The sequence below is a fragment of the Dermacentor silvarum genome, chromosome 1 (assembly GCF_013339745.2).
Source record: "Dermacentor silvarum isolate Dsil-2018 chromosome 1, BIME_Dsil_1.4, whole genome shotgun sequence".
NCBI lineage: Eukaryota > Metazoa > Arthropoda > Arachnida > Ixodida > Ixodidae > Dermacentor > Dermacentor silvarum.
This window is the reverse complement of record NC_051154.1, coordinates 114,257,449-114,281,971: the sequence shown is the minus strand read 5'-3', so window position 1 is coordinate 114,281,971 and position 24,523 is coordinate 114,257,449. Positions and strand designations below refer to the sequence as shown.

Below are 24,523 nucleotides of genomic sequence, written 5' to 3'. Positions count from 1 at the left end.
TGAGATACCAATGTGTGATGGCATCCACTGTAACATAACCTTTCTTCCCTCAGATGTGATTTGGTGGGCCAACTTAAGTACTTAACGAAAAAGAGGTGAGTCAGCGTTGGCGCTGGAAAACTGGCTAAAAGCTCCGAAGGAGTCACTTAACATAACAGCCTTATTAGTTTAAATATGTTCCACCAACTATCCCAAATCGGCACCCTGCTCTGCTTTCAAGCTACAACAGTTAACACCATTACACCATTTTCGTTTATAGTAAACCTCCACCTAAAGAAAGCAAAGCCATCAATTTAGAGCGAATACTTGCACTTTCTATGGCAGTAAGTTTATATAGCAAACAGCTAATTCAAACAATCCTGTTATGAGAAACCTCAGTGACTTTGCAGGCACATAAGCGCACAAGGAAGGCAGTCCATTAGGGCGGTCATGGCACTGGGGCGCTATAACGTAAAGCTATTCCAAAGTTTTCTATTCCAATTCTGCAATCAGCCCACCACGATTGGTCAAAACATTTTCGGGCCACTCCCAATTTCGCCTGTATGTCACGCGACATCCCAAAAACCGCGACAGCTCCCGATCTGGTATAACGTGTACACACTGATTATGCATAATTAAACAGCGCAAAAGAAAAATAATTATTGCTGATTCGACGCCTTTTCTCAATTAGCCCTCTGCCAATGTTTTCCAATTAGTCCAATGTTTTCGGGCTGCGCCCACTTCACCTGTCTGTCACGCGGCCTCACAAAACCGCGAAACCTCACCACGTCAAAGTGACGTGTACGCAAAAAAATGCATTATTATGCCGAACAAAATTGAAAATTTTTCTGAATAGCACGAGACTACCCCGTTCCGAACGGAATAGACGATGGCTGCTCGCCGATCACTCAGGCGCTCGCTACTCGCACCTGCCGGTGAGCATGTATTTATTTCTGCGTGATAAAGCTTTTTGCGTGGCAGTAAAACGTTATCGACCCCTGTCAGCACGTATACGACATTGCTCTGCCAGCTATTCCGTGATGAGGATCCGTTTTAGCGGCATTCTTATCCGTTGCACGCTGCCGCAATTTTCAACCAGCCACCGCAAGCTAAGTAAGGCGAAGCGGACCAATCGGAGAAGCTGGTACCACCCTCTTCGTGCGGTTATCTATTTTCACTGTGCTGTCTCGCCCCATCTAAACCATCTCCAATAGAGCGTGCTCCTCGCCTCTTGTCAGCCATTTAGATATCAAACACCTTTCAGTGCAGGTAATGTTATTCGTTTTGAAAGCGAGCAAAGGTGACCTATAAACGAGGAGAGTGTTTGATTGGGTTGTTCAGACAACGCTGCGGGTCACCGCCCGATGCTTGCGTCGGTAGTTACGTAAATTTGACGTCAGGAGATTGGAATAAAAACAGTTTGGGGAATAGCTTTACGTTATAGTGCCCCTGATTTAACAAACTTTTGGTGTAAGCTGAAGATTCGCCACGACGTAAGGCAGTGCTTTGTAACAAGCCCGCACATAATAAACAGACAGAGTATACTCTTGACATCGCCATTACTAACTTCTTTATTCTCCTCTGCCACCTGGCCCCTTTACTACCAATTCTGTCTTGTCTTCTTCTTCAACTGCTTGAGCACGCCTACAATATATAGTCTCATGTTGGAGTGATGGCGCAGAACCATATGAATTCAATGGCCGACTGCATGCCTCACAATAACCAAGAGTGAAGCGTCATTTGAAATAAGAATTGGCAGTTTCGCCCAAAGGACGAAGCACTGACTGTGATAGCAAGGTTTAGCATTGCGCTCGAACTTCTCGGATGGTGTTCTAACTATACGCGGGTGCGCCAAAATTTCTGGCACCTTAAAAGCTTTAACACGCCGGGTAGAGCCTGTAGTGGCACTACGCTGCCCGTAAAGAGCCGCGGCAGTAAACTTACATCACTTTCAGGTTTGAGCACTGATATTGTTTTGCACTTCTATTATTTATTAGTCTGAGAAAGAATTAGGATAAAGGAGGAGGAGGAGGAGGAAGGAAAGAGAAGGACAGAAGGCAGGGAGGTTATTAACCTTTTATTTAGGATAAAAGGCATGAATGCTATGAATGCTCTGAATGTTATGGTTCATAACATTTGTTTGTGGGCTGCCTTTCTCAAAATTCGGAGGAATAATTTAGTCAAGATTTTAACACCTGGTATGACCTACTTTAGTGATTAAATAGTGTAGGAATATAACTCGCATATGCGGCATGGATAACTATATAGCATACATATAATTAAATATATGTGTAGCCACACAGCGGCGCCGACGCCGACGGCGACGGCAAAAGTTTGCTTCAAGGGTCTATATAATTGCTATCGCAATAATACATACATAAATAAAAAATTGCTGCCTCTCCCGGAATCGACAGCACATGTAAGCATGAAATGGCTACCATATGGCGTCTTTTGCTTACTGGGGTGACGCCGCCTTCAACGGCTTTTCTGCTTCTAACAGTGCAGCGCACTCAGCGTCTGTCACTACTTATTCTTCTTGTCGCGTCGAAGTGGTCAGCTGCAAATGTGCGGCCAACTCACAGACTGCTGGCGTTGAAAAGAGCACATGCAACCCTGTCTCAGCGCCAAAAGATGAAAATAAAGTGTATGGTGCCCTGTATCTGCCTTTGAACATCACTATTGGAAATGACATATAAAACTTCAGTGTACTAGAAGTTACAGCTTCAGTGATATTGTGAGAAAACATTAAGAAGAAACCGGAAGCAATGTTTTTTAACTTGTTTGGGCAGTAACTAGCGTATGTAATGCGGTTCTGTACAAATGGTTGTGGGCCAGAGATCGCATTTTCTTTAGTTTTGACTGGTTGCCCGGATGATTTTGTTCTCGCAACGATGCCCGGATGTTCTCGTTTGAGTTCCCGAATAGCGGCTCTGGCTTTTGGCTCAAGGTAACTTGATGGTAACCGACAACGGGAGCTAAATGCATTTCATGCTAAAAAATAGATGTACTTCAGTTCTAATCTAAATTGAGCCCTCTTATTTGGGAGACCAGTGCTCCTTCAGGCATTTGTGTACCTGTTTGGGGCTAAGTGGATGCAATGCATGACGACGACGCGTGCGGATCACACGCTGCGGTGGATAAGGCGGACATAAATGGGCAACAAACACTAATTAGGTTTCAGTGAATGAGAGGAAGAGGGAGAAGCACCAGAGGTGTTTATCCAGAGTTTCAGTGAACATGATGCCATTGGCCAAGCATATGCATTCCTCGGAAGAAGAAAAGTTTAAACGCGAACGTCCGAGGTTCAGTGACAACGACAAGCAAAAAAATGCTAAGGGGCAATGAAGGGCGGCACGCTTGAAGAATTCAACATACAAGCGTTGAAAGCGCACAGATTTACAAGCGGAGGCATAAGCATCATGCCAAGATCGTCGACTTTCTTCAAGCACTCGTATCTTCGCCTGAAACCTTTGCTGCAAGAAACACTGAAAGTTGGTTTCCTTTCCTACAGAATAACTCCTCATGCGCATACGATACGTGCGATTCTCAATTTGTGGATGGGATCAAAGCGGCACATTGTAGTGTTCGACGCCTTGCAGAAATAATTACACTATACATAACGTTGCTTAATTCTTGGTTTGTGTGATTGTTACTTAGTGCTGTGTGATACACACTCACATAATATAGTCAACATAAGCATAAACGTATTGGTACCTACACCACTCAATGTAACCTGATCCCAGGCAGATCATTCGATCGCATGGACTTAAACCCCTAAAGCAACGCGGGGGCTACGTGAAACGCCCCTGTAGAGGGTTGTGGAATATGAACACCTGGAGTTTCTTTAATACACACAACATACTCGTTACACACGAGTTTTTGCTTTTTTCCCACATCGAAATGCGGCCGCCGCCATCGCCAGGAATTGAACCCGCGACGTATGGTGTTCAGCCACAGAACGCCACAGCCACTGATCCAGCGCGGCGGGTGGTCATAAGTAATGTACAGCGTAATTTAGCGCAACATTATCCGGTCTGACCCAACCTAGTAGGTCATGCACCAATAAATTCTTACAACCACAATTAAATTGGAGAGAGAAAAAGAGAATTTATTACAGAGAAGGCCGAGAGAGAAAGGCAAAGTGGAGACAAAGGAAACTGCCTTACCGCAGTGCTAAATAGGTTACCGCATCAATAATTATTTCGCCGACACGTTGCTTGCCAATTAAATATATTCTTTATCCCGCTCGTGAGTTCGCTTGCCCTCTATTGCTAAGGTTTCTGACTGGCAGGCTTCTCTACAGATTTTGTACTAGTATGTATTTAAAGATCAATATACCCTATTGCGTTCACAGGCTGATTCACAGGATAATCCATTAGTGTATCTAAGTTCGCCCCATTTATATTTGATATAAATAGGCTCTTTGTACAATACTACAGTACACTGGCGCATTCAAAAAACGTATTGCCGTCATTACACTTATTCATACCCAACTGGTTTACTGTAACAGAGTTCTATAGAAAATTCGTATTCGATGCTTATCAATGTTGATTTTAAAGCGCACCGTTTGGAGCGACCATTTTATGCTTACAGGACGGAAGATTTTGGGCCTTGTCTGTTATTAAATTTAAACATTTAGGCATTTTAGGCAACAGACTTATTGACACATCTTCCGCATACATTCATGTCCGTCTAGCATTGGAGCTGGATCGCGTCAATCGCGACCACAGACCCGTTTCGTACAAAATGTCAGCATTCAAAGAGCATAACATGGTTGTCTGCTTGTGACAGAGCTAAAACGTAATCAATGTCTCTTCTCACCTTTTTCTGCACCTTGTTTCGACGTATTCACGGCGAGAACGTGCCCTCCTTCAGAGCCAAAGGTGTGGTCCTCGCTCCCAATAGCGTCCTGAGCGGTAAGTCTCTCCCACTGAAGCTGCACGCTGCCATCCCTGGCGCGCCAGCCACAGTCATCAGCTTCAAAGTCACACAGTGGTGGCGTCGGACATCGACCAACGTTCACTGCAATGTCGTCGAGAGCTGTATAGCCACCTTGAATCTTTGAGGCTTCAAAGCTTAAGAATACAGCGCTGTCACCCTCGAAATACACATGTGCGTAGTTCCATTGGGGTCCTTTTGATTCAACATTCGTCCATGCAACACGTGAGGCCCGCGTTACCGCATCTCTTTCTCGAAGGGTCAATGGCGCAACAGTTTCGCCGAGCGCAAAAAACCAGAACTTCAGGCATGCACCATCTCTGCCGACGTGGAGTGGAAATTCACTCTCCAGTATAGCATTATCTTTTGATAGTTGCTCAAAGGTCACACTTGACGCAAATTCCAGGTACGCGAAGCTTCCATAAACAGACTGTGTCGTGTGGTCAGTTTCTGGTAGTGACGGTCCAAGGTTACCGGGGCCAATGGCAAGCTTACGCAACCAGACACTAGTGCCGCTTGTAGTGTCGTTCGTCCATGCGCAGTCATCCTGCTCGAAGTCGCAGTCAAGAGGGTGAGGAGGGAAGCGTAGTGAAGATTTTTCAACGGTTGATGGCCTTCTGCCTTCTTTACAGCTTCCATAAAAGAATTCCACTTCATCTATGGCGATTCCTGTTAGAGCAGACTGACTAACTGTCCTGTCAGACTGCGCAATTATTTGAAAGCTCCTCTGGTCTTCTTCGCCTGCGAGAAGAAATAAAATTTTTCCACATCTATTAGTCTTCAGAACTGTGCTTTTGGGACGGACAAGCTTGTAAAGAAACTGACGACAGTGTGATAATTTATGTCCCCCAAATTATAACGAATAGGAGGGAAGTAATTTTGACTATATAATAAAATTGGTTAGAGGTTCTACACAAGGCGACTCTAGAAGATATTAAATCCATAGGAATATCAACCGATGGTTAACTGAAGTAAAATAATCGATGCTAAGGGAAGGTAGTAGATTATGCATGTGACAGAACATCACATCGAGCGATGAGACCATAGAAACAAATTCCGGAATTTGGTCCAAGAACCACGACCTGATTATGATGTACGACGTAGTACTCTGTATTAACTTTGACCACCTGAGGTTTGTTAACGCACACCGAAATCTAAGTACGCGAGTGTATTCCCATTTCGCACCCATAAAAATGCGGCCGCCGCTGCCGAAATGGAACCCGCGACCCCGAGCTCAGCCGCGCAGCGCCATAGCCACTAAGCTACCGCGAAAGGGAGGACACAAAGAAATGCGCGATTACGTATGAGCTGGACGCGACGACGCACAACACCGCTAATTGCAATGGTTTGTAGCCGGCACTCTTGTGGGCATTGGACATAATCAGCACAAGGGTTCTGATCTGGGCTAGTTGGTTTATATACACTATGGCCAAACGGTGCAAGCGACGGGACGGCTAAAAACAGACAGGACAGTGCGCTGTCCTGTCCTTTGTCAGGTGCCAGCGCACAGTCCGGTCCGTTTTCACTTGTCCCGTCGTCTGCGCTGTTTCGCCATAATGGACATATTGAGGGTGTGCTGATGATTCCTGCTTTGATTCGTTTAAATACTGTGAAACGGAGGAAGCGCGATTTTCAAACAGGCCAGTCCGCGGCTTAGAAGGTGGACTTACTGCAACAGTAAAGCTTGGTTGCGTAGGGATACCATGGATACGCTGGTGCAGGAGTACAGTAAAACCGTCGCTCATTCAATTCAAATAATCAACTTCGCAACAAAAAATAGCGTAGCTTGCACTGGAGACGCAATGCTAAAGAGACAGCGGAGCTGATGGGCACCTAGTCCTGGCTTTTAGGCTAGGCTAAGCACTACTGAGTCATCCCCAGCATTTTCCGGAATTTATTGATTATTGGTCGATTATCGATTAGATATTGATTGGCTATCGATTGGCTATAGATGACTAACTAAGCTTAAGTAGTCCCAACCATGCTTAGCTAGACTTATCCAGGCTCAGATTCGCTAGTTCACAGGGTTATGTGCTACTGCGCTTGGACCCTTTCTGCACTACCGCCAGGATCAGGCCCACATTTTTTGTCCGCGACGGACGGACTAACGGCCGGCTTAAAGAGCTCCGCTGTTAAAAAGTCCGTTAAAATTTACTACAACAAAAAATTCGCGCCTGCATTAGCGTACCTGTCAGCACCACGACCTCTTTCTTCGTCCAAGTCCGTCCACCAGTCAAGTTCAACAAAAGCTCAATGTTCGTATCGCCATCTTTTGCACTCTTGACCAGGAGTAAGGAGTCCGTAGTATCATAAAAAATGTACCAGAGAGAAAAGCAGTAACTGTTTTGTCGCTGGACATCCACATAGTCAGAGAGCAAAATTATTTCAGTACATCCACTTGTGTTACCGACTTTTGCCAGCATGTAACTTCCATAAGGACTCAACGTAGTCACGTCTACGTCTGGTCCGCCTATGGTCACACCTTCAGAACCAGTTGTTCTTATCCAAGGCATCCTCGAGCTGTTTGTGTCGCTGAGCCAACCGCACGCATCACTCTCGAAACTGCATGTAACTGTGTCTTCACATGGCTCGAAGCTGAACTCCAGGTCGTCTAGAGCAATATGCGAGTAACTACTTGCATTTGATATCGCTGTGAACGCCTCAATGACCACCTGGTAGCGAAGCAGGTTACGGAGTGTGACATGACCTTGGCGCCAAGCACCCATTTGATCTCCAGAACGGCTCCATGCAGGTTTCAGGCCATCAATGCTAGATGACCCGTTTAGTCGCTGGTAAACTGAAAGCGCTCCAGTACCATTACCAGCCATGTTGAACCAGTATCGAAGGCAACGGTAACGCGACTTCTCCAGGACTGGTGAATACAATGAGGCTCTGTCTCCTTGACGCCTAGGGACAACTAAAGCGTAGTGACCGTAAGCAGTACCCAGAGTGTGGTCATGGGTCGGACCGACCACAGTGTCCGTCGCCGCGGAAACTTGTTTCCAGCCATCACCAAGCCCTTGCTTTTCAAGCTTCCAGTTACAAAAATCAGTTTCAAAATCACAGAAATCTTCTCGACGACATGGACCTTCTGACAACGTGACGTCATCAATTGCAATGAACGCTCCCTTTTTTACTTTGTTGGCTAACACTGCAGAAATTGTGAGTGTGTAATGTTCTTGAAGCGAAACTGGGAGTTCCCCAAAATTCCAGCCGGATGTGTCAGCACCTTGCTTGGTAAATTTTACTGCTGAATTTCGAGCAGATTTTGCTTCTATAACCAAGCTGAGTTCATTGCCGCTGTTCATTGAATACCAGAAGGTTAAGCAGCTCATGTTGTTTGCCGATGGCCGGACTTCGGCGCTTTCAAGAGATGCAATACTTGTTGTCCCTGTACCTTTGGAATAAAATATGGCATAGCCACCCCGACCGCTTGTGTGGTCAGTGGTAGGGCCTACGCCGTCATAGATTTTGCTTGGAAACACAACCTTCCATGCATCACTTTCATTTCCGGTGTTCTGCCAATGACAGAAACTGTTGTTATTAATAATGTGGTCAAATGAGCAATCTACCAGTACCGAGCTAGGACGGCAGTTTAAGAAAGATATGTCATCAATGCCAATGGTCCGCATTCTGTTCAACTTCATAATGCTAGCGTGGAATGCAATCTTTGCGTCTCTTGTTTCTCGTCGTGGAACCCTCAACACAGTTTTTGTCCATCCGATGGACGGAGTAACTTCAGCAAGTACCACACTCGTATTTTGGGACAAGACATGACGCACGTTCATCTTAACAGCGGCCAAGTTGTCGTTGTAGTAGTACCAGAAACTCATTGAGCATCGAGATGAAGAAGGCGGAAGTACTGGGCTAAGTAGCACAGCTGCACTGGAAGAACTCCTTTGGGTCCTTAAAGCCAACAGGTGACCGGCTCCGCTCTGGATGGAGTGGTCAGTCTCTGGTTCTGCTAGATCTTTGGCTTGCATTATTTGCCATCCGTTTGCTCCTCTACTTACGTCAATCCATCCACAAGTGCCATTTTCAAAATTACATGGTCCACACATTTCCTCGTCTGAGCCATCCGCACAATCTACCTCAAAGTCGCACACCTGCTGGTCTGGAATGCACCCGCCATCGCTGCACGCGAATTGAGAACGCCTGCATTTTGGCATGGGAGGAGGAGCCGGTTTAGGAAGTGTGCCATTGTACGACATGCAGCCAGGGCTTATGGAAATGTCATCTACTGCTATGTCAGATGCGTAGCCAACACCTATTGATCCCTCGATAACAAAGCAAAATGGTTTGTAACTATAGAGAACGGCTGAAGCTCGAATCCAACTTTGGTGCCTTGGCCCCTTGACTTCATAGAGAGTCTCCCATTGCGACTTTTCTGTGTAGTTCTGGTACTGAGCAAAAAGAGCAATTCCGCCAACGTCCTGGCCGTGAATGAAGTAGTGAAACGTCACTGAGCAGCCTTCATTGTTGGTGACGTAATTGGGACTTCTGTAAAAAGCCGTGCTGTTAAAATGGCCCCGTTCCGAGGGTCGAAGCAAAAGCACGTGGCCTGCACCGACACCGCCCATCGTGTGGTCGGTGTGCGGGCCCGTGTTTCGATCGAACTTTAAGTACGGCACAGTGTAGATGTTCCACACAAGACCCCGTGTCTTGACTTCTGCTCTCACGGACTGCCAGGCACAGGGATCAGCTCCTGGCTCATATGTGCAACTTGTGTAATTCTGGCAGATATCCGCGGCTTCGTCTGAGCCGTCACCACAGTCGTCGACATGATCGCACAGCTGGCTTCTTCTGATGCAAACATTGCTTTCGGTACACATAAAGTCATGCGATTCAGTGCAGTTCCCAGGGGAAGCGGTTGGCAAAGCACAGTTTTCAAAACTAATGGTGTCGACAGCAGCAAATGTTTTCGATGTTGACATCCAGGAATCAGCCTCGAAGGCCAGAGCAAATTCCGATTGGCTGCGCCCAATTGTAGCTTGCCCCTTCGTCCATACATTTCCTCCGCCTCTTTCAACTAACCATAGTATAACGTCGTGGTCAAGAATGTACTTGTGCACAGTGAGCTGAGTGGAACGGCCAGAGATGAAGTACCAGAAGGACAGGGTGCAGTCTTTTCCGGAGCGCTTTAGGCGGTACGTATTATTAGGGCTGTGCAGTTTTCCGGCTTCGGTGAGGTAATCACGCCCGGCAGTGTAAACATAACCACCATGTGCGTCTCCCCTGCTTTGATCCTTTCGCGGCAGAGGTGAGTTGACCTCGACATCCTTGGCTATCGTCCAGTTCCAACTAGCAGAACTGTGTTCACTGAACCAGCCACAAGTGTCAACATCAAAGTCGCACTGTCCACACAGCTTTTCATCATCACCGCTTACCGGGCAGTCCTCATGGAAATCGCACACCTGTGAAATGTTCACATGGGTAATGCCGTCGTGGCATAGGAACTTCGTGTCCAAGGTTTCGTGGCAAGGACCATGGTTCATTTTGATGTCATCTAGGGCAATGTCTCCTCCTTGGGGCCCTCCAGTTGTTCCAGCAATAAGAACACTAAATTCCCCAGAGGTACTGCTAACAGAATCGATCGTAACCTTCTTGTGTTGCCATCGCTTCTCTTGGCTTCCCGTGACCACTATAATGGATTCCCGTTTTTCTCTGCCGTACTCGTTGACGTAGGCAATGATCACGCGAACTGAGCCGGTGCTAGGTTCAACGCCTGTGCCACCCATGTGGAGCCAAAGGGAAAAGCAGTAAGAGCTGCTTCCAATCCAGCGTTGAGATTTGAGTATGCCCGTGTAAAGTTTCTCCTCTCTTCTGGTTCTGCCATCCAAGTAAACGTACGTCCCTGAGGGAAAAAAAGACAAAAGGTTAGCTTGAGCCAAGATAAGCCGACGTGAACGTCTTTTACTCAGGAAATTAGATACGCTTCCTCTTTGACAAGAACAAAGACTAAACAAGTATTTGAAGTGCTGAACAGGCGATGATAAGGCAAAAGACGCACAAAGCAGCATTGAATTATATTCACGAATTGTCAGAAATAAAGCACGGCGCAAAATTAATAACCAACTACTCACGTTAAACAAACGGTGAAAACAAATTCGTTTTTAGAATTCCTTCATTGTAGTTCAGGACGCATAATTATATAAGATGCTACAAATTTAGTCAAGAGCATACGAGATGTTACTTTCATAGAATGCTTTTGTTAGCCGCATGTAAGTGTAGGCGTGAATGCGCGGTGGCTTCGACTATAATTATATATTCCTTCATGCATTCATTCATGCACTAAATTTATTTATTTATTTATTTATTTATTTATTTATTTATTTATTTATTTATTTATTTATTTATTATTTATTTATCTGATCTTACGTGCTGAAACAATGCAGCAAACGCTGCTCCCCTCGACAAAACTAAAGAGAGTTAAGCGCAATGACAGACAAGGACAAAAGAAGACACGGTGGTCAAACCGTGCCTTCTTGTGTTTCCTTGCGCTCAACTCGCTTTAGTCAAGATGTCCAATAAGCCCACATCACTAACCTTGTTCCCCTCGACAACCCGTTATGTAGTTGAATATTACCGTCACGAGTTCCCAGAGTATGGTCGGCGCGGGGTCCGGAAGATGACTTTGGGGTGTAGCCTCGATTTCGCACCCACATTCTTTGCACGCCGGAGTTTGCGTTTTCCCATCCGCACATGTCAGGCCCTTCGAAGTCGCAGTTTCCCATCTCGGGACATTTCCCTTCACTAAGCGATATGTCGTCGAGTCCCACCGCTACCAGACCACCCTGCTCCACCTCGGCCGTCAAGAGCACCTGCAAGCACACCGGCACAGAGAGCGTGAAAAAAAAAAAGGTTAGCAAACCAATCTGTCATATTGAGGAAGTTATTTCACGAGCAAACGACAGTTTTGGAAACGCTTTCGTAGTTTTATCGCACTGAAAGCAAACAAAGGGAGCATTAGAAATGCAATTATATCATAAGAAGCATCACGTCGAGACTCAAGCAATGACCTTAAGTAGGGTAAAAACTTGGGAGCCGGTTGGTGTCGCATAGTTCAAATCCTGCAAAACCAGTGCTGAGACGAAATACGCAAAGAAGAACGCGCACTGTGTGTGTCATTCTTCTCTGTGTAGTTAGTCTAAGCGTTGGTCTTCCAGAATTTGAACTATGAAGGAATAAGTTTGAGCGAAATCAGGCTTGCTACTAAGAACAGCTATGGGAGGTGAACCATTGATGCGGGCAATCACTGAAAAGAATAGCGAGCCCAAAATGAAATGACTAATGCTTAGTTGAGCACCTTCAACACGTAGTTCCAACACGTTGTGCAATGCTAAAGCATTGGTGAACTTGAGTGTGGCGCACGCAGCCGGACAAGCACAGGACTGGTCTATATTTTAAGCGGAAAACTCGGAAAACAATGCCGCTTGTTACTGCAGTGACTGACAGATAATTATATATAGCGAATTCGACTAAACTGATAAACTTTCCTGACAAATCTTCATAGCAGCGATGCCTATAATTACCAATAAACTATTTTGCATACAATTTTGCAAATTAACTGTTAATAATTAACTTTGGGGACATGTGAAGTCATCCAGCTATCAAAATACAGTCTTTTGCTGGAAACTTAGCGCATTGCATCAGTTTACAGAAATAAGTATTCGATATCTGCAGCGAAATGGATTGCTGTTCCAATTAATGTGGAAAAAAGCAGTGTGAAAAATGGTAATAACGGTAATTAGAACAACAATCCACATCTTGAAACCATATTTCTCTTTACCTATGGTGGCTTACTGGGGGCGGCTTACTTTCGGGTATGGCCTCCTACATCGCGATTGTTCTGCGCTGATTGTTATGTGGCCTTTCTGCAATAATAACGACTTCGTAAATTTCTGCGCTCTCATTTACAAAGTCACTGTGAAATCCCTCTCCCCAGTTTATTTTCTTTTAGCATTGGTATTTTTCCTTTGTCCTTCGACATGTCTCTTTAATGCGCAATAACTATTTTTCTTGCCTACCTGACTTCTAGGGAAATATAGGTGGCACTGGTGCTTTGCGCACAAGTTAGAGCCACCCACGGAACGGACGCGCTGGCGCAAACAAAACATGCCGTTTCCTCACGCCGCGCGAGCGCAGCGGCATCTGAACGCTATCAGAGCAAGCAGTCTTGCGTGAATAACTGACTCACTTAGTAGGGGGCGCAACGTCACGGGTTCACATAAAATGTACTGTGGCTACCCGCCGTATAGAAGGTGTACGCACTACTTATTTCAAGGCTTATTCGCTGCTTTTCTTTCATGCATTATCAGTGCTAGGGATGTGTGAAAATCAAAAATTCCGAATACGAATCTAAAGGTCCTTGCTATTCCGTTCTTATTCGATTCGAGAATTCACTTTTCGAAAATGTCGCACATTCGTCGTCTACAAGATGAAAGATTGATGCCACACGAAAACTCTTCTGAATGATTCTGCTGCAGGAGACCCACGGCTGTTGTGCCGACGAACCAGTTCCTGAGCGAAAGCACGGAGGAGATTTCTTACGCACGGTAGTTATCAGTCGTTAAATAAACATGTCTCGCCTTATGCAGCCTACGAAAATGCTGTCGAGATGTAGGTAAAGCAATTTATTATTTCGCCAATCTAACAACGTTTTCATTTCTTGCGAAATGGTGTCCTGTACGTGCTGTAGTATTGGACTTAGCTCAAAGAATGGGCGATACACTCTGTTACACGCATCTGATAACGTGCTGTTCTTTTGTTTCATTACTGTCATTGTCATGGTGCACAAGATACCTTCACATTTACTATGTTTCACATTTAAATGCTTCTCGGTTGACCTGACATCAAGTTGCTGACGGATTACGTTCACACTTTTCACTCTACACACGCAGTCAAGCGTTCATCGTCAATCACAAGCGGTCATAGAGGCTAGTGCTTTTAAAGAACCGTAGCAGCTCTTTCGTGGCTTTATACATCGCAGACGTACGAGGCCACGGTCCCAAGATCATCTCTTCAGTGAAAGGCCTGTCATCGAAGTTCCCTAAAGCTGTCCGAAGGGCAATCTTTCGATCTTAAATTTCGTTATTCGAACACCCCTAATTATCACTCATCGCTCCTTTTTACCCCATGCTCCTTCCCCAGCGCAGACTAGAAGGCCAGCTCAGGCCAACCGCTCAGCCTTTCTGTAGATATCTCCACTCTATACTTCTCTTTTATTCATGCGAGCGGTGTGTTCTGCCGAAATATTTTGCCATACGTTGGGGCGCATTCTTCTTTGTTAATGTTCCTCGCCTTCACTTTCTTCGCCTAATGATATCGTTTAACAACGTGATGATTGTGGAAGTAGTTTCTATTTTATCTAATGCGGCTCTTCGTGTATAGGAAGAGTGAGGAAGTAAAGGGACAAAATATGGGGCAACCACCCAGACAAGCATCCGCTTTGCTGCCATACACGAGAGGAAAGGGGCAAAGTTATGGCTTTCCACAATGCAAGGTGGCGCCTCCCGCCCACCCTCTCTTTCCTGTGTTTTTTTTTTCCACGGACAATTGGAACGTCGCCCCCGTTCGGCCCTTTGGTGGACAGACATACTTCTCGCAGAAGACTGAGCACTCTCAAAACAGTTTAGTTGAGCCAGTTTGTGCAGGGTCAGACATTGGCTGAATCAAATGCTGAATGAACGTACAATTCTAATTATTTTTAACGATGAAGAAAACAAAATGGGGCGTGCGTTGTTTTCCTTTTATCATGATTTTCATCATCGTCATCATCACCATCATCAGACTATTTGCTACTTTACTGCAGGATGAAGACCTATCCCAGCGCTTTACAATTACCTCTGTCTTGCGCTAGCTGATTCCAACTTGCGCCTCGAAATTTTCTCATTTCATCACCCCACCAAGTTTTCGGCTGTCCTCGAGTGCGCTTCCCTTCCTTTGGCAGCCATTCTGTAACTATTATGGTTAACCGGTTATCTGCCCTACGCATTACATGGCCTGGCCAACTTCATTTTTTTTACTCCTAATGACAGCTAGAATATCGGATATCCCTGGTTGCTCTGTGATCCACACCGCTCTCTTCCTGTCTCTTAATGTTGCGCCTAACATTTTTCGTTTCATTGCTCTTTGCACGGTCCTTAACTTGTTCTCGAGCTTCTTTGTTAGCCTCCAAGTTTCTGCCGCATATGTTAGCAGCGGTAGAATGCAATGATTGGACACTTTTATTTTCAACGATAATGCTAAGCTTCCAGTCAGGATTTGGTAATGCCTGCAGTATGCACTCATGCTTTTAGCGTCTGGCTATTCCTGCTCTCCTTGAGACCGCTTATTTTGGAAGCCAATGAGAGAAAACCGTACAATTCGGCTAGCGAAAGGAAACATGGTTACGAAAACGCGATACGGCACAAGACAGAAGACTGCTGCATCAGCCCGATGCGCTTGGCGGTGCACGCATTTGACATTGTTCCTTGCCATTCCGCCCATCATTAATTTCGCCAGCTAACGAACGTTTCATGTGTTAGCACACCCAAGGGGGGATCAGGAATAAATAGCGGAGCTGAAGCTTTGGTTCATGATTGTCTTTTTGTCAGCATGCGAAACAACTTGCACGTTTTCGTTTCTTGTTGTCGAAGTGAACGATTTGTCTATCTATCAATCTTATTGCGTCTACTCGCCTCGTGCCTCGAAGCCGACTTCACTGTTGCACTTCCATACCGCCATCCGGTTGAGGGGGTTCCGAACAGCACGTCCAGCAAGGTAGGCATCGTGCTTCCCGGTGCTCGTACCGAAACGTTCAGGTTTCCCACACCGGTGCCATCTACGAAGTACCAGAGGGTGAGGCACCGCGCCTTCGTCGGTGGCTGGTCAGGAAGGACCAAGCTTGCTACGTAAGGAGGATCTTGTTTTGGCTTCTGCTCGCTGAGATGTAGAAGCAAGAAGTGGCCTCCTGCAATCGTCGTAGACTCGAGATGTGAAATGAGAATGGGGCGGAATTGAGAGACTTTGATTTTAAATGTTTTAAGTTTTTTCAATACAACCTGTTAACTTTGTTATGGCTTGCAGAGGTCGGAAATAATTTCAAATATTTATTTGTTTTCAGTTTGCTCCTAAATTATTTATTTTTTGTCACACGTAAGGTGCTCCTGTTCGCCATTTCTTTTGTCTCTCTGGTATGTGCCTCTTTAGGTCATTTGAAACTTGATTGATCTTTTGCAGATTTTTTGCACAAGTTGTATCGTTAGCGGGACTGCTATTTAACACACATGGCTTTCATGTTCTTCCTATGTGTCTACTGCCGTTAAGTGCATGGCTGAATTTTTTTTTTTTAATGTGCGACGGAGTACGGCTTTCGTTCTTTTCTATTTTCTTTTTTCTCTCTCACAAAAACATAGAGCAAACTAATTTTGATGAAATGCTTCCACATGTTCTTTGCATTATTTTCTTGTCCTTATGACGCAAATGTATTTTTTGTGTATAAAATGGCGAAATGGATTAATTATATGAACATCCCCTTAAAACAAGCCCGTAGCTGCGGAGCTACCAAGCTCGCTAATGTAACCCTCCTGCGTAATGTATTACCGGCCCTTAAGATCCGTGGTTCGTGTTAACAAAGCGTTACCCTAAAAAGTATTGCCTTTTCATTCCCACTTGTTTACACTCCATGTATTTACGCTACTGATACTATACAACCGTCCTTTACTGTTCTCAACCGCCATATTCATCCATCTTCCTCCGTTATCTTTAAAGTTCAAAGCCTCGAGCAAGACAACTATGTCCTCACTTACCCCTCAATGGATATTTTAACAGGCTAACAAAACAGTATGAGTGATTTCTGCGCTGTTTCGACACGCTACGCGAAGTTTTTACTTGCACTGCTCTTAGAATTATCATAAAACGTTTCACTTTTCATTTGATTCTTTGCTGCATTGAGCAGCAAAGAATTCCTTTTTTTTTCTACAGGAGCTTTCTTTTTTCTCCACTCTGAGTCAACATTCTTCCTGTACAAGTACTTAAATGACCTAGCCACCCACCTATTTATATTCATATTTCTCGGTGGCCTTACGAATATTCCCGGTTTCATGCGCTTCCATGCGTTTCCAGGTGTGTGTGTGTGTGTGTGTGTGTGTGTGTGTGTGTGTGTGTGTGTGTGTGTGTGTGTGTGTGTGTGTGTGTGTGTGTGTGTGTGTGTGTGTGTGTGTGTGTGTGTGTGTGTGTGTGTGTGTGTGTGTGTGTGTGTGTGTGTGTGTGCGTGCGTGCGTGCGTGTGTGTGTGTGTGTGTGTGTGTGTGTGTGTGTGTGTGTGCGTGCGTGCGTGCGTGCGTGTGTGTGTGTGTGTGTGTGTGTGTGTGTGTGTGCGTGCGTGCGTGTGTGTGTGTGTGTGTGTGTGTGTGTGTGTGTGTGTGTGTGTGTGTGTGTGTGTGTGTGTGTGTGTGTGTGTGTGTGTGTGTGTGTGTGTGTGTGTGTGTGTGTGTGTGTGTGTGTGTGTGTGTGTGTGTGTGCGTGTGTGTGTGTGTGCGTGTGTGCGTGTGTGTGTGTGTGTGCGTGTGTGTGTGTGTGTTGACGGAAAGTTTCGGTACACGAAATACAGAGACGGCATCCCTTATTACCATAGTTAGCACGCAGCATACACTTAAAACAACCTCTGCGTAAATCCCACACGACATGCAGAATTGCACATTCGAATTTCTGGGCTACAGTATTGTACCCGTCTCACACGTTCCCTTGGAAAAACCAAAGAAATCATCGGTCATCGAGTGCCACGAACTCTGTTAAGCTCCGCCAAAGACCCATCTAGGCGGAGGCAGCGGAGCTCGCGTAATTCATTGGGTTTGGTGGCCATTGAAAGAAAGCATATAACTTGTATGATTAACCGCGACGAAATGCAGGTCTCCCATGGGCTACGTGTTGCAAAACTGTTGTCAGCAGTTGCCGATAGCAAATAAATATTTTGTTTATTTGAGGGTTGGTAGTGACGCCGATGTCTGTACGATAAACATATTACTGTTTACCGAGACTGCATCGGAGTCTTCTTTAGGGTACTCACCGTGAAAATCTCCGAATGTGTGGTCGCTGTACTGACTGGTGAGTGTCTCCTTACTTCCCCCTGCCATTCGCCACTTTCCTCCTCCTGTGCTGTCCACTTGGAAGCCGCAGAAACCGTCACCTTCAAAGTCGCACAGGGAGCCAGCTGCGGAAGGCCATTAAGAGAGCGTTACTGCACACCTGAGCAGTCTCATTAGCTGGGATTACCCGACGGGATGGATTGGCGTTTCAGTAGGCGGATGAGCATGAAGTAGCTCAGTGCCGCCGAAGCACGCCGCACACAAGCAAGCCGTTGGCGAGCTGCTAGAGGCACGATTCGTTGCATCTCAGCCACGTATGCAGACGGAATCGGCGATCCGTCCCGTCGTGTGAATTTAGCTTTAGGCGACATTTCCGATGACTGCGCACAAGTATATCATAGCTGGAACGCCGCAATTCCAGAGCGAAGTACGAATTAATACGACAAAACTATGACATCACGGGTGAGATGAGACAGACGCGACAATCTAAATGTTTGTTACATACACGCGCAACAGGAATACTACGCGTGGCTTGTTTTATGAACCTTGGGCGGAATTCACTTAACTACGCTGTTCGTACGCAATTTCTTAGCCAAAAAGTTCTTAAGCTAAGATAAGGGTGCAACCGAAGTGGCAGCGCATTTAACTTACGGCGTCGTATGAGAGCGAGGAGGAAAGAAAGCTCGGATTAAACGACAAGAAATGAAAGAAGTGCGGTCAACTGATAGCATGATCGCACAACGTGCATGTGTAGTCGAGGCTATATTCTTACGGTAAATCACTGCACACCCCTATTCGACAGCTTCCTTTTCCGGGCGTCTGCTACAGCGCCGACAAGTACAACCGCTCTCGCCCGTTCACCGCACCGCCGTCAAAAGAATTGCGGTAAAAGCGTTACGCATTCTGCTCACATTTCTGCGAGAGACAGGACTGCTGGACACATGGCGACATAATTGGCGCAGAAAGAGACGTTCAGTCGGAGCAATTGGCGGCCTGGTCGGCCAGGCTCACCCCGCCTGTATACATCACCACGCTGTTACAAAGCTACTAAATGTCTTTATTTCGGTATTAATTAAGGAATTAAAAACAAAAGTTTGTATAACCTCAAGGCAAAGGGCCCACCACCCGTATGTTCATCGGTATGGTACGTAATCGCGCTGCACACTGTTGCAGGTGCGGTTCTAATGCTGCGCATAGGCTCATTATCAGCTCCCTCGCCAGCCCGTATACCGTCTAAGCTGGTCGACGACGTTGTCAAGCGCCAACCGACGACGAAACGCGCGCTCCCTTCACATAGGATCACTGTCGAGGGCACGGAGAGCTATTAACGCAGCGCTAAAAAAGAAATGCACAAAAAGCCGTGACTATCAATACTCCCAAATTATCACAGAAAACTTCACTATGTAACATCCACACCTGCAGGCTTCCCTGCCTATATCAACACTTTGACATCGTATCAGCGTTCATCCTTCTTCTTAGCTTCTCCTCGGCTGATAAAACGCGATGATGCCTCGCTCCAGGTCAAGCGTTTGTTCTTGCCGGTTCAGGCGAGCGCATTCCGACGGAGGCGAAGTGCACAAATGGGTCGTACAAATCAATTTTGGCGGCCAGTAATAAATCATAGGTTCGCGATGTCAGGGCCTGGAACCCTTAACTACACTGTCTGCCATAGCCCAAGTGGCCCCTCATTGAAGTCAAGGCTAACCAGTCAACATCATTACGATGCTCAGCGCCAACGTTGTCATAAGTTAACCAGTCTCATAAGAATGCACGCTCAAGTGCACGTCAGAATACTGCACAGCATCGTACTCGAAGCACATAGCAGTTTCACATTCTAGCTGGTTTCGGATCAAATCGGTTCAACTCATCGATCTTGAGACACTGGCGTACTTAGTTCAGAGTAGTCACTGCACATATAGTACCATGCCAAGGTGGTGTGGTATGTGCCGCTTGGGTGGTATCCAAGCGGCGGCCGACGCCCTTCTGCAAACATGCGAACGCGGGTTCGCAGTACGAAGCGAAATGCGGCTCAAGAGCAACAGTTCGTTAAGATTCCGCACAAATTTTGTATGTTGTAAAACGTCATCAGCGTACTTTTATGTCCATTGCAGGGTGAAGGCCTCTCCCAGCGATCTCTAATTACCCCTGACCTGCGCTAGCTTATTTCAAGTTATGCCTGCAAATTTCCTGATTTTATTACCTCACCTAATTTTCGCCGTCCCCGGCTGCGCTTCCTTACCCCTAGCACCCACTCTGTACTTTTAATAGACCACCGATTATCTGCCCTATAAATTAGGCGGCCTGCCCAGCCCTGATTTTTCCTCTTAATTTCAACTAACACTACCCCCGTTTGCTCGCTGATCCACAGCGCTCTCTTCCTCTCTCTTAGCGTTATATAGGCATAACAGTTTTCGTTTCATCGCTTCTTTGAGCGGTCCTTAACTTATTGTCACACTTCATTGTTAACCTCAAAGTTTCTGCCCCATATGATAGTACTGGAAGAATGGAATCATTGTACGCTTTTCTTTTCAGACAGCGAGCTCCCGGTCGCGATTTGGTAATGCCGGCCGTATGCACTCCGACCAATTTTCATTCTAATGTAAATTTCCGTCTCATGATCAGGGTTCACTATGAGTAATTGACCAATGTAATCTTACTCCTTTACATACTCTCTAGCCTGACTGCCGATCATGGATTCTTGTTCGCTTGGCAGATTATTCAACATTACCTTTGTCAACCTACTCTCACACTTTCTTGGTTAAGGTCCTCAATAAATTGTTGCAATGTGTCCCCAGCGTTGCTGAACAGGACAGTGTCATCGGCAAGCTGAAGGTTGTTGCCATATTCGCCGTTGATCACCGCCCTCGATCCTCCCCAGTCTAATAGCTTGAATACTACTTCTAAGCATTCAATTATATAACTGGACAAATTGTGTTTTCTTGCCTGATGACCATTTTCTAGATAAGTATTTTTCCACTTTTCTTGCGGCTAATTAAAACACGTGAAGCCACAGCTATCACTGAGGCAGAGTCGAAGCCTGAGAAGTTGCGGATACGTGTGCTGTGTGAAGGCAAATATGGAAGTTACACATAAATGACATAATTATTGAGTTGTCAGCCGTATGCCGCAAGCACCCCAGCCTTTATGTGAAGTTCTTTCAGTCCTTCAGTACGATCCATCGCTACGATGTGCACTTACACCGCTAATTACATAGATATGTCGCAGCTTTGTCCAAGCGCACTGAATTAAGTGATCGAACTATGCGCCGCCGGGAGAGCGCACAACGCAGCATAATTCGAGCGACGTCAATGCTAATCTTGCTGATACGACGCATTTTAGTGACCGCGCTTAGCGTCGGGCACGCTCCACATTGTTCACTTCACAATACTGGGCCACTGTGACCGGCTTTATCGCGCCGCCATGTTGACCTGACTACTGCGCAGCAGGCGCGAAGCATCGTAAGACTGTTGCCGGCTGGACGAAAATTCTTGCGCTCGATTCACAAACGCCTATGAAGGGTTTCTTAGGTGTGAGTAAGTGAGAGGAGGAAACTATAGAACGAACATCGCACGAAGCGACTGAAAGACGTGAGCGACGTCTTTTCGCCCAGAACTGATGTTAGTCTGGGGTTTAGAATAAGCATCTCCGGCCAATCATAAGAAGACGATGGCTGTCGTCTGCTGTGACATTTTCTTTAATGAGCGTTATGCTGAGCTCGTTTTTACCAAAAACGAAGTGTCTCCACTTGTACGCCTCTTTGTGGTTATAAAAGTAAATGTGTGCGTGTGTGTGTGTGTGTGTTTGGACGCATGCGACAATTATTCGCTTCGTTCGTGACATGCATTTTATTTCGCATCATCACAATGGTGGTACATCATTTTATACGCCATTCTTTTTTTCATTTCAATGTATTGACGTCCCGCGTCATATCATAGACAGAATTGCCATCCGTCGTACGCATACGTTGGTTCACAGCGCTGGCCACGTAATGAGCAACACCGTGGGCACAGACACTACCGTCGCTTCAACTTTGTGCTGATATAAAACTATGAGCTATATAATAGAAGGCTAACAGCACAGAAGAGGACAGCGAATTGGGCTGCAGCAACAAGTTTTTATAATTGGAAACGTTTAGGCATTTATTTTCATTGTTTCAACTCGCATGGAGAATTATAGCCTCAAAGCGTTGGAAAAAAATAATCATCCGCAGCCGTATGAGCAAGAGAAAGCTCAAATTAGAAAAAATACGATAGAATTGGGCTCCAAACACATCAATGACAAATTTGACAGTTGTCAGGGACGGACACTGCACTTATGTTTGCTAACACCCAGTAGAGTGTCATGACGAGTATGAAAATTCAGGCTACTGCGCGCATACAGAAACACAGCCTATCAGACGTCAGGCAGAAGTTCGCCGCACAGCATTAATGTTACTGCCTTCCACGGCAGCACACGCTCAATACAATTATGCACTGAAACAGCGCAATGCACTTTGAGATGACGAATCAGAGTGCGCCACAAAGATATAAGCACCTGGGCTATCAGTTGTGGCCTCTGGCCAATCAGCGGCAACAGCGCGTTCCAACGCTTACCTGCGTCAGCTCGAGCGACGCAGATAGACATAATGATGTTAGTAAGACTGCTACACCCCTATCGTAGAAATTTCTTCTTAAGTCATCATCTGCTACGGCTGTTTAGATTTTGTGAATTGACTTACGCTTACTATTGGCGGAAGTACTGAAGTTCGCACCTGCGCTACCCTTACATAGATGCATTTCTTCGACTACAGCGCTCGTCTTTGCAGCGGCGGCCATCGCAATCTTGCTGATCTTACGAACAGTTTTAGCTTTGTGAATACGCCTATCTCGTAAAATTTCTCTTCTGCCTAAATTTATTCGTACGTTCGCTTAGTGAATTCCGCCCCTTAATTTTCATGATTTCATTCGGACCTTAAACCCCACTTTGATATATTAAGTTTCGCGATAGGTCCGGAATATCTCCTTATCATGTATTAGGGCAGAAATGGTACGCGAGGTCATTTCTTCTTTTCCTTTCTTTTTCTTTCTTCAAAGGGCGCGCCTTCAGCAATATACGATAAAATGAAATTCTTCTGAACGATAAGTTAATCTTAGTACCAAAGAAAGTGTAGGGAATGTTACAGCCATCACCGTATCGCACTCGGTGGAGCCCTACAGAGATAAGAACGCCGCATAATCGTACGCATGTTCAGCGGATATCCACTATAAGCCTTTAGCCTACCTACCGTTTCCTTATTGAAAACGTCGCACAGTTTCATCTTCACTAACCTGGGTGCCTGCATGTCCCACTTGGAGCAACACGCATCTGGTCGAGGGCGATTTCTGCCAGGGCACGGTACTCCTCCTGCTGCTGCACGTGCACGGCCAGCCGTTTTCCGGTGACGTCCTTGCTGGGCACGACGAACGATCCTCTCCGCCAAGTGCGGTCGAATCCCCGTTCCTGAAGCCAGCTCGCTCGGTCGATGCTACTTGAGGCTGCTGCTTGTGCGTAGTAAAGAGGCGCTTTTTCTTTTATTTGTAGTAATGCCTTCTAAGAAGCTTGTGCGCGCAGACTCCTTCATCGTCAGTATTAGGCGGTGGTAGATCTGAATCTCGGATCACATCAATCTGTCATCTCGATCAACCCGTCAAAGTACAACTCTGCACTTCAAGACCAACGCAAGGTATTGAATTATACTACTCCAAGAAAAAAATTCCGCTGCTTTTCTGCAGCACCCAATGAATTATTGGTGTTTCCAAGAATACTGTAAGATTTAGTTAGCTCTCTTGTCTTGATGACGTGGAGTCCCCAAGGTGCCTGCGTGCACTCTGAATGGGTTCTATCCGGTCAAAAAGATAAATACCACCTTGTCCTGCAATGATATAATTCTCACATTTGGCCTGCTTCAACTGTGTTGGTATGGTAGGGTGTGCTTCTTTATTCGAAGCGGCTGTCATGCTGAATATGAGCTGAATTAATTAAGAGACACGACTTCTGCTCCGAATACTGAAGCTGCACACTTGCTCGCTCCTAAACCTTAAGTTGCGACAAATTCACAGGCAAATCAGAAAGAAGAGTAGTAGTAGAATACGTCACACTCACCATTTGTTAGACCCATGAGCAGACGCGCGGGAGCCAGGCTGTAGAAGAAGTACCAAAACTCGATACAGTAGTCTTGCCTTGAAGGTCCAAGCGGCGCGCTTATGAGAAGGCTGCTAGGTGATGGCGACTGTGGTGAGTAGTAAGCGTACTTTCCTGGAAAACGTTCAAACCTTCCTTTACCCTTTTTGTGGGTGCCAACGTCTATGAAGTCTTGCGGCGTAACTAAAATTCAAGGGTGTGCTGCTCTTATAGCTGGGAGTGCGTAATGGGCGTAAATCTACTTCATGAATTTAGCCGCATAACGAAAGTACATCAACATCAACATCGACAGGACAGTTGTCCTGTATGCACAGCGGTTCCACTTGCAAAACTAACACGTGTTATTACAAATGCTCACCGAACAAACGTTAATACAATACA

At 45.8% G+C, this 24,523-nt stretch overlaps 1 protein-coding gene across 1 annotated transcript in view; it reads right to left on the bottom strand.

Moving 5' to 3' along the window:
* LOC119435473 (MAM and LDL-receptor class A domain-containing protein 1-like) overlaps positions 1-24,523 on the bottom strand; it is a 168,268-nt gene that overhangs the window by 69,325 nt on the left and 74,420 nt on the right. The window contains 7 exon segments of the mRNA XM_049672663.1: positions 4,801-5,658; positions 7,106-10,771; positions 11,504-11,738; positions 15,597-15,868; positions 17,965-18,108; positions 23,290-23,499; positions 24,104-24,256. Coding sequence (XP_049528620.1) covers positions 4,801-5,658; positions 7,106-10,771; positions 11,504-11,738; positions 15,597-15,868; positions 17,965-18,108; positions 23,290-23,499; positions 24,104-24,256 — 5,538 coding nt within the window.